This window comes from Sebastes umbrosus, chromosome 9, assembly GCF_015220745.1.
Source record: "Sebastes umbrosus isolate fSebUmb1 chromosome 9, fSebUmb1.pri, whole genome shotgun sequence".
Classification (NCBI taxonomy): Eukaryota; Metazoa; Chordata; class Actinopteri; order Perciformes; family Sebastidae; genus Sebastes; species Sebastes umbrosus.
The window spans coordinates 12604695-12615248 of record NC_051277.1 but is presented as its reverse complement, the minus strand read 5'-3'; the positions used below and the strand labels follow the sequence as shown (position 1 = coordinate 12615248).

At 38.4% G+C, this 10554-nt stretch overlaps 1 protein-coding gene across 1 annotated transcript; it reads left to right on the top strand.

Moving 5' to 3' along the window:
* Window positions 1-354: 354 nt before the first annotated feature.
* Window positions 355-7785, top strand: hopx (HOP homeobox). The gene is made up of 2 exons (XM_037780985.1): window positions 355-691; window positions 7455-7785. The coding sequence occupies exons 1-2, from the start codon at window positions 545-547 to the stop codon at window positions 7530-7532; spliced, it is 225 nt and encodes a 74-aa protein (XP_037636913.1). The 5' UTR covers window positions 355-544; the 3' UTR covers window positions 7533-7785.
* Window positions 7786-10554: the final 2769 nt, after the last annotated feature.

Genomic DNA, 10554 nt, shown 5'->3' with positions numbered 1-10554 from the left:
CGGGGTCAATAAAGTTACTATCTGTCTATCTATCTATATATCTATCTAATAAGGGCTTCCCATTCTAATATAAGGCCTATTATAATAGTGTATCAGTAGCTGCATGTTTCTAGTAACTTTACTTTATGGTATTTCCTTGTGATAACACTGCAGGCCAATAAAGTGAATTTGTTCCTGATCATTTTCATGTGATTAGCCTACCAGTAGTTTATTGTGGTGATCATAATATTCCCATAATATCCCTTTAAGTGCTGTCACTGAGCTGCTGTTTTATTGTGGGAGGGCTCTTCTGCTGGTGGGAACGGCCTCATGATGACGTACCTCTGTTGACAGTTGTAAAACCTCCACACACACGCACACACACACTTAAACACACACTGCCTCCACTTCACTCTCACACTCCCACCTCTCCAGAAGCTGCCAGAGAGCCACCACCTCTCCACCTCTCCACCTCTCCATCTCCATCTGCGCGTAAAGCTGTGCGCAACATCTCCGGAGCTCCAAACCAGCACATTGGAGAGAGAGAGACGGATAATATAGGAATATGTCTACCGAAACGCCGGATGATATGAAGCTGTCGTACCAACAGAAAGTGCTGGAGGAGAATTTCACGAAAGTCAGCAAGCATCCGGAGGGAGTGACGCTCATGTTGATCGCTGCGGAGTGCGGGCTGTCAGAGGAGGAAACTAAAGTGAGTAACCAACATGGCAATACTCTCTCTTCTTCTACTTACTGCCTGTGTGTGTGTGAATTAGTAGAACGTGTGTGGAATTAAGTTTTCTTCATGTTTAGATATTTTTATTTTTTTTATACTTGATTTTTTCCCTCTTTTTCATATATGCAATCCACTGTTTGTTATTATAACAGTCTATAAACCAACTTTTAAGTAGATGAGCTTTACAGACAAACCCATCAAGTACACTATAGAGAAAACAACCTCAACATTCAAAACCAAAACAAAACCAGGAAAATAAATAATAATATTAATAATGACAAAAAGACAGAGTAGAGTTAAAAAAAAACCCAACAAAGACAATGTTTAGATTTTTAGGCTGAATTGTATTTATTATGTTGCATAATGGTTTGTCCTGAACAAACAGTATATGCACAATTTCTAGAAATAATGACACATTTGAACAGCTTGATCATATCTTTTTATATTTATTCATTAAATAATGTTTTTCAGTTCAGTTTTGTTCCATAAATTCACCCCCTTCAACTGAAATATATCTATTTTATATTAGATCTGACCCTTTGCTTCTTCAAAATGCACATTGGAATTGGTCGCACTGTGAGCCACAATGGAGATAATATCAACATTTAATGAATTATGCAAACAGTGAAAGGAAGTATACTTAAAGTCAGATTAGATTGTAATTAATTGTGATTTTGTTATGGCATCACTGATCATCTATACTCCTTTAGAGACTTTTATAATAGGCTATCATTTATTCCCATATAGACAAGTGAATCTGTCTGTTTTGTGTGCATTCAATTGAGCAACACACTTAAAATAACAAATTAAAAAATCCCCTATTATTATTCATGTGTAAAAGTAGCCTATTTCATAAGGACATGCCTTGAATTATTGATGCTTAATTTTGTAAGCATGTATTTTCATTTTCTAATTTGGGTGATACTAAGTGTAACTATATACCATTGTGTAGTTTAATCCAAAGCAATACATAATATTGTATGACTATAATCTGCAAAGTAACTAGCAGATAATATGAACTATAGTGGAGCAAGAGTATAATTTTGCCAAAAAAATACTTGCATAAAGCATCTAAAAATGTTACTGAACTACACTTCTTTAGTAAACGTGCTTTGTTTCTTTGCATCTCTGCACACTTTAGAGGTTTTACTGAAATTACCAGCACAGAAGCAACCAAGTGTGATTTTTATGGTATCACAACTTAGTGTCAAGGAAGTTTACAAGCCCTTGAGTGTTATCAATAAAAGTGTCTCAGTCAGGTGACAGGAAATAATGTACTGCTAAAGGCATAAACCTGTTTTTCTAGAAGCAACACAAGACTTTAAATGTGTGATATGGAACCTGGAGCTGCTCCACTGACTGTGAATGGAGCAGGTCTTTGTCTGTGCTCAGTGTGATCCTGGTTAATATATCTGTTCAAGTGTCACAGTCTGATGAAATAATCCTCATTTGAGTGTAAACACAGACCACAGAGCTCTGCAGCGCCCCATTGATCGTCACTGGGGCAGCTCCTGGTTGTTTTCCCTGATGAAGTCATGTCAGAGTCGAGTTTCCTGCTGCTGTTTCAGCTCAGAGAGAAACTGTTCTCACAAACACTGATTCATCTGTACAGAGTGATCTAAAGCTTAAAGAGGTGACTTTAAGGAAAGATATTCTGTCAGTCATTCAGAGTAGGACTGTGACACCACATTTGTTGGCAAAGTTTCAGTTTCCTATGTGGTCGCTATCGCTGCTCGTGTCTATGCAGCTCTCATATTTGGTCGGATGTGGGTGGCAACGTATTTTTACTGAGCTGCTTGTGATGTTCCAGGACAATAATAACTGAAAACACATGTGGTTAACCCTCCTGTTGTCTTCGGGTCAAATTGACCCGAAGACAACAGGAGGGATAAATCCACAGAAATTCAACATTAGGTCATGAAAAATTAACAAAAGTATGCTCATATTATTAATAATAGCCAGACAAGAATACATTATTGTCAAATAATAGCCTTGTTCATTATCATCAGTTGGCCTGTTTAACCCTCCTGTTGTCTTCGGGTCAATTTGACCCGAAGACAACAGGAGGGTTAAGGGTTCGTTAGGCTCCTAACGTGCAGCAGGAACTCAAACGATTTGTCAGTTAATTTACCAGACAATTCACTGGCAACTATTGTGATAATCAATTAATAGTTTGAGTAAATTTTCAAGCAAAAATGCCCCAAACATTCCCTGATTTCAGCTTCTCAAATGTGACGATTTGTCGCATTTCTTTGTCTTATGTGATAATTAACGGAATATCTTTGAGTTTTACACAGTTGGTCACACAAAACAAACAATTTGCAGACATCACCTTGGGCTTTTGGGCGTTATGGACATTTTACACTATAGATTCTGCCATTTTATCGACTAAAGGAAACGATTAAATGTTAAATTAATTGGTAGATAATCATTGGTTGCAGCATAAATTACAGATTCCATTGGTAAATGGCTTTAAAGACAACCTTTGAAGTTTGAGTGTGAAAATACTTTCTTGACCTTGGGAACAGTACTCTTCCTCCAGAGCTTTCAACCACATCATCAGTAGCTATGTTCATTTCCCATCACACCAGGCTTTAAGGAGAAACAAATCCTACATCTTGATCAGTTTAACTTTGTTTTTCCTTTTCGTGGGGAATCCCAAGTTAGGGCTGCAACTGACAATTATTCTCATAATCGATTAGTCTGCCGATTATCTTCGCAATAAATCGTTTGCTCTACATAACATCAAAAAACAATTATCTAGAGTCCAATGCAATGTCATCACATGTCTTGTTTAATCTGACAAAAATCCAAAACTCAAAAATACTCAATGTATAATAATGTTAAGACGAGGACAAGCGGCACATATTCCCAACTGAGAAGCTTAAACAAGAGAATAATTGAATTTTTCCCCACAAAAAAAATGACTTAGACAATTATCAACATTTTCTGTCCATCAACTAATCAATTAAAAGACTGTTCATTCTTCAAATCAAACCAGAAACACAGCAGCAGGAAAGAGCCACCAGACACCGATATTGTTGAGCACAAAAATCCCATTTAAGCCAATTGTTGTAGTCACTAGTTGACATTTATATAAAACATCACATTGTTACTTAGGTATTTAATCTCTACCACCCTCCCTCTCCCACATACAAACACTCCCACCATCCCTCTATCTGAGGAATGTCTTACTGTAAAGTCTGTGCAACTGTCACATCAGGAGCCAGATGTGAAGCTTCAGAGCGCCAGAGAGTTCTGCGGCAACCTCCAGTAGCATTCCTCTGATAGATGAATCATTTTAAAAGCATTCAGTCGTTATTTTTTTTTTTTGAAGAGTAGCCTGAAAGGTGAATGTCTCGCTTTGGAATAAGAGTTGTCAGTTGGCATTCTGCTTCAGGATTTGGCAAGCAAACAACATGACTATTTGTTTAGCTGTATTCCCCAGGAGGTGAAACCCTACATGTAAATTCTGTCATTTGAGTTGACGTAACATCAGGTTCATCTCGTAGGCAAATTTCTGCTCATGTTTGTGCTCTCGAGGCTGACAGATCTCACATGTTATGGGGCGTGTGTGCTTTTCATAATTAGCTCCTGAAGTACAAACAGTTCACCACTTCATACCTCGTGTACATCAGACTCATGCTTGTGACTGTTCTTTCTGCTTCGACTCCACAAACCAGTTCCTGTAGATTCCTCAGGGCTGAAGTTGACACAGGCACAAACAATGTGCAGCAGCATCAGATGAAGTATTTGTATCGTATAAATGCAGGTGTAGCCTCTTTTACACCTTTTCTACACCAGCTGCGAAGCAAAATCACTGTAGTTACGTGTGTCAGAAGAAAATACTTGAAGCCTGAAAATTAGTCAGTTATGTGTAAAAAGAGTGAGTGAACGTTTGTTGGGAGGCGGATTCAAAACGCCCGTTATACAACATTATTCAAGATGTACGTACAACTATAAAAGTAACATGCAAATGTCTCTAACCCCCGTGCACCTTCATTTATGTGCAGCCCAGAGAAGCATGTTTCAGTCTCAATGCTTATACTCCATGAATTAGTATTGCATTTCCATAAGGAAGGGTAACTTGATGTACCAAAATAGACGCAGCGATATCCTGACTTTTAATCCCTAGTTATAAAACTCTGGATCCTACTGTTCCCATAATGCAACTCAATAGTATGATGTCATTTGAGTACTCAAAGGGAGTTTCAAAGGGAGTTTGCCGTTTTTGTTGCAAGTGTGATCTACAAGCGCATCATGCCGATCTGGTTAGACAAGAAAGAACAAGAAGATTACAAAGCTAAGAAAGTTACAAGCTAAAAAGGAAATACAAAAGTGACATAAAATTTTCAACTTCTTTAAGATTAGTTAAGAAAAATGTAAAGTTAGAAGCTAAAAACAGATGCAATGCAAAAATTAAATTAAATTAGCTCAGCACCAAAAAACGATTGGTGGAAACACTAAACAAGATTACAACTTTAAAAGATACCCACTTGATTTGACTACTATTGCCAAGCCCCCATCTTCGTTACTAGAACAGCAAAGGTGTTTCATTATTTGGCTCCATCCACTGAGGCTTATAATCTGCCTGCAGAGCAGCTATGAAAAATGTCACATAAACTAAAACTGCACTATATGCTGCGTCCTAATTCCTCTTCCAGTGTTAGTGACCGTTTCCATTCATCATATACAAAGGTTGGGAGGTGCCGGGCCAACCTGACGGGGGGAAGCCTGGTCCAGGGTGAGGTAAAGGTCTGGCCCCTCATCAAAAGACCTGACTTTGTTTGTTCCAGCTGATGTCGTTTTTTTTTTTCTTTCTAGCTTTCTTTCTGTTCCTGCCGTGCTCCCCCCCCCTGTCGTGTGTTAACAAAGCTCTCATTGGAGGAGGTTTAGCTGAAGAAACACACCCCGGCTACCACTCCCCGTTTCACATTAACATTTACTGTGTGCTTCAGCGTCTGTGCGGCATGTTTGAGCTTCTTTCATAGACCGTTTTTATTTGTGTTCAGTGCTGCACTCAGTAAAGGTCTAGAGTCACGTTTGAAAGACCTCGTTATAAAATCAAGTGCTAGTCACTTGGGGGGAAAAAAATACACAAGCACCGTTGTATATGAGTTATAAATCATATTATTGTTCTGAAATGTGCAATGCTTTTACAAGACATTCAAAGATGTTGCACTTTGAAAAAGGACCACAAACAAAACAAAGTACAAACTTCCATTCAAAACCTGGTAGAGAAAATGGCATTTTTAAAGGCTGAACCTTTACAGAATTATGAACCATAGCAACTTTTTCCCCAAAATATATGCCCTGCGTCATAAAAATGAGGTACATGAATATGAAATCCCAAAACACAGATGAACAGCCAAGTTCAGAGAGCAGTTCTCAAATTGATTTAGTCATAAGTGCAAGCCCAGACGGCTCCAAATAGGAGTCTCATGTGTTTTCAGTACAATATGTGGAAACCATCCCTCCTGCCAGGCGCACGTCTCACAAAGCCAAGCAAGGGTCTCGTGTCTAAAGGCCACCGTACCGAATCCCTCCCTTTCCCCTTGGCGTTATCGAGATGAGGTCAGCATTGTTGTGAATCCCTTGACAACACGAACCGCAAGACAGCAATGCGCCGGGTCACGGGTGTGTGTTCGAGGCACTCAGCGCAGTCATCATCTGGTCAGAGTTTTCAGTGGAGCAGTTATTGGTGGAGCAGTTTGTTAAAATTGGACGGAAACATTCGTCTTTTTGTGGTTTCCTTGATACAACTTGAGCCTCAGGGTCACTGCTGTGTCTGTGTGAGTCAGTGACCACGCTTACATGCACCAAGAAATGTGACTGTGTTGTGATTATGAAGACAATGAAAGTCCGAAAGGAAACAAAGTTAATGACTTGCTCTTTTAATCATAGACTTCATATTTTGGAGTTTCTCGATGATTGCACTCTGGTCACAGAAAAAAATCAACAAAACTAAAAACAGATGGTGAATGATATTCACCCATCCTAAGACCTTTAAATGATTTAACCTTAATTCTGCGTTAATTTGTTGTTTTTAGATGCCAAAACATAACTATCAGGAATCTTTTGAATAAATAAATACATCTTTTTGTAATAGCCTATACCCTCATGTGCGCTTTGTATGATATCCTATAGTGCTAATCTAGGTTAACATGTTCTGATTACAGCTTCTTATTGCACAGACATAAGTTTAACAGTTCCTCATCTCACTCTCAGAGAGAAAACTATTCTTTTATCCAAGACGGTGTCATGGCAGCTTAATATTTTTAACAAGACTGTAGCCAGGCTCGTGACTACTGAGGTTGTAATGCTCAAATGATCTCAAAACAAACTGTAATAGACACCAGTTGAACGATTTCACAGGTCTTTAAAGTTGCCCATAGAAGCACAATAGTTGTTTTAGTGTCTCACGTGTCTTGAGTGAATACTTCCAATAACACAACTGAATTCTCAGTGATTGCTAAATAATTGTTGTGTATGTAAAAGTAACCAATGGCCTGAGGAACAATGAATTTGGAGAACTCGTTATTTTATTCAAATCATTCTTGACAATACAAGAGCTCCACCTGTGTCTCAGGAATATTCATGTCATGACTGTATTCTGTCAGCCAAACCAGTTACCTCATCGCTCTCGTGTTTCAGGCTCTGCAGCACTTTGGTTTCTGTACAAAAACCTCTGGTTTCTAACACCTCCCATTTTTTCTTTTTGTTTATTTGTGTCCTCCAGAAATGGTTCAACACACGTTACGCACAGTGGAGGAAGGCGGAGGGTCTTCCGGCTCAGCTGGGATCAGTGTTGGACTGAGACTCGAAGAAGAAGCAGACGAAGAATCTCCTGGATTGCCTGAAGCTCTGACCCGACCTTGTTTCTCCTGGACAAACTGACCCTACCACCTCTTCCTCATACACTTCCCCTCTCTCCAATGTGTCATTCTCTCTTTTTGTATCTATGAAGCTATTTTAAAACTTACTGTGTGGAATGTGAAGGTGTTTGTGTGTTGTTGCCAATATAACCGCCATGTTTACAGAAATAAACATATTGTTATTATAAGTTAAAATGACTTTGAGTGTGCTTTACGTCTGGGGGTCCAAATTCACTGAGGAAGCAGAGGTATAGTACGATGGTGTAGATAGAATAGGGAGGTATTGGGGATTGTGTGCTTTTGTTTTCAGGCTTTGTTTACATACGTGTCTGTCAGAAGGTATAGCGGAGCTGGACACTATAAGCTGTTCACAGGACTATAAAAGATGTAAGGAAGCGCTGTGATTACAATAGATGCTGCTGGAATCAGCTGACGCTCTCCAGCAACTTCCAGGGACAAATCTGGAACATTTGTAGTTGTTAGAGGGAGGAGGAGGAGGAGGAGGAGGAGGAGGTGGACATGTGAGCCGACTGAGCTGAATGGCATCACGGGCTAAACAAATGACAGGTGATGTCATGCATTGTTCCCTGTGATCACTCTTTGTGAAAAGGATGTGATCTCAGCAGCCAGTTTTAGCTTTATGCCTAAAAAAAAAAATATTCTGTATTTTATTTCCATGAAGAGAACACAACTAACAAAACAATTGATCCTACTAACAAGTATTGCCTAGTATGCCAGTACTCACAAGAGCACCAAATGTGTACTAATCCACTACTGGAAATAGTCCCCAACAAATGGATATTTCCTCTGTTTGCTAAAAACTACAATTCCCAGCTGTTTTATAATAATAATAATAGTAAAATTATGACACTTACGATAATATTAGGTACAGAAGAAATGAGTTTTGGTATTTTTTTTCTCATTGCACCTGCTGAATGATGTATGCATTCTCTGTGATATGATTTGGAGATATATCAAGCAGCTACAGCGGGGTTTGATAGTTAATCTAAAAGTTTTGCTGTCAGTCCTTCAGAAACAAAGAAGCTCTCTCGTCTTTCTTGAGCTGCCAAAAAATCCATCAAAACAAACACAAAGGCCAGTTTTTATTTTTCAGTTTACGTGAGAGGTTCTTTGAATCGAAGGAAATTCTTTTCAGCAGCTTTTACTGGACAGTTAATGGAGTTTTGTGCTGTAGAGGAGCAGAAAACGTCCTGAAATCAGACTGAAAAAGTGGGACGAGAGAGAGAGAGAGAAGGGCTACAGTTTCTCATTTTACAGGACAGAAAAGAAATCCTGAACCCTGTGTGAGAAGAGACTGAAGAAGGTGGAAGAAAGAGAGAGAGAGAGAGAGAGAAGGGGGATGAGGTTTCCTGCCAAAGAGCCTGGTGTGAACACGCTGTGATTGTGGGAACAGTCTGCACAACGAGCTCGACAGAAACCAACACCGACCCAACAGGTAGTTCAACTGCTCATAAAACACACTGCTGCTTTTTAACACGCTGTTGTGACAGTGTTTACTCTGGTATCTGCACACACATTCATCAAGTATGAACACATTCATCAAGTATGAACACATCAGCACTGATATTCATGTTTACTGACATTTTCTTTTTTAAGATTATAACTTTAATTTCAACAGTAAAAAACAAAATCCCCTCACTTTTAAGTTTTGTTCTATTTGATTATGAGGATATTTGTATCCTCATGAGTATAGAAATACAGAACATACACAGTGGTGTCTGTTTCCTGAGCCTGGGGGTGTTTTCCTGTGTTCAGCTGAAAAACAAGTATATTTGTTTATGATGTGCACACACATGCAGCTGCTCAAGCCCCTGCTTAAAAACACACATTATATCCCAGACGCTGCCCCGCTCCCGCTCGCTCATAAATCACCATTTAATCTTATACAGTCTGGATTTCTTAACGGCACAAAATGGTTATGATATGTCAGATTGTTAGTATTAAAATGATGATGATATTGTTCAGGATTATGGATTAAAACCAATGAGTTAACAATTTCTCAACCACGTGATGTTTGGCTCCAGGAAATCAATTTAATGGCCTGCACTGTTTGTGAACAAAAACATGTTACACTGCCAAAAAACACAGCCGTACTCTTGTTACTGTAGTGTATTTTGTAAAGTGACATTTTTTACATTGTCTTTTCATTTTTGTACTTCCCAGATCTGCATAGACCTTCGACTCAAGTCAACTTTAAAGGCGTCGTTGTGCTCCAGCTTTGAGTGTGGCAACACCATTTTTACCAGGGTATGTACATTCTGTTTTATATCACTGGGTGTATTAGACCACTGTTGGCAATGTGGGAAATCAATAAGCAAGACTGATCTATGGCAATCTTGGATTTGGATTCTTATGGTCAAAAAACCTCTTCGACATACTATACTATGATATTTTATGACATTTTTATGGTATACTATATTAAAGCCTTTTATTTACATACTATACTATGACTTTTTTAATGAAATGTTTATGGCACTATGATATTTTTATGACATTTGTATGGTATACTATACTATGACCTTTTATTTACATACTATACTATGACTTTTTTATGACATTTTGTGACATACTATACTATGACATATTTATGAGGTACTTTACTATGACCTTTTTGTGACATACTATACTATGATACTATACTAAGACCTTCAATATTTACATTTTCACTTGCAATGTTGACTGTAAAACTTAAGTTTTTAACTTGTCTGGAATGACTTAAAACCAGCTGTGATATTTCCTACCTTCTTACCAATAAAAGCCAGTAAAAATTAAAGATTACTTAATGACATTTTAACTAATTCAATAAGGGAATAGAGTTTCACCTGGTCATTTTAATTTGTGGAAAAAGCAGGAGGATGTATTTTAAATGATTTTGCCCGATGAATATTCAAGGCTCTCAGCTGATAACTTACCCAAAGTTATTAACAGTGGAGCTAAAAGTGG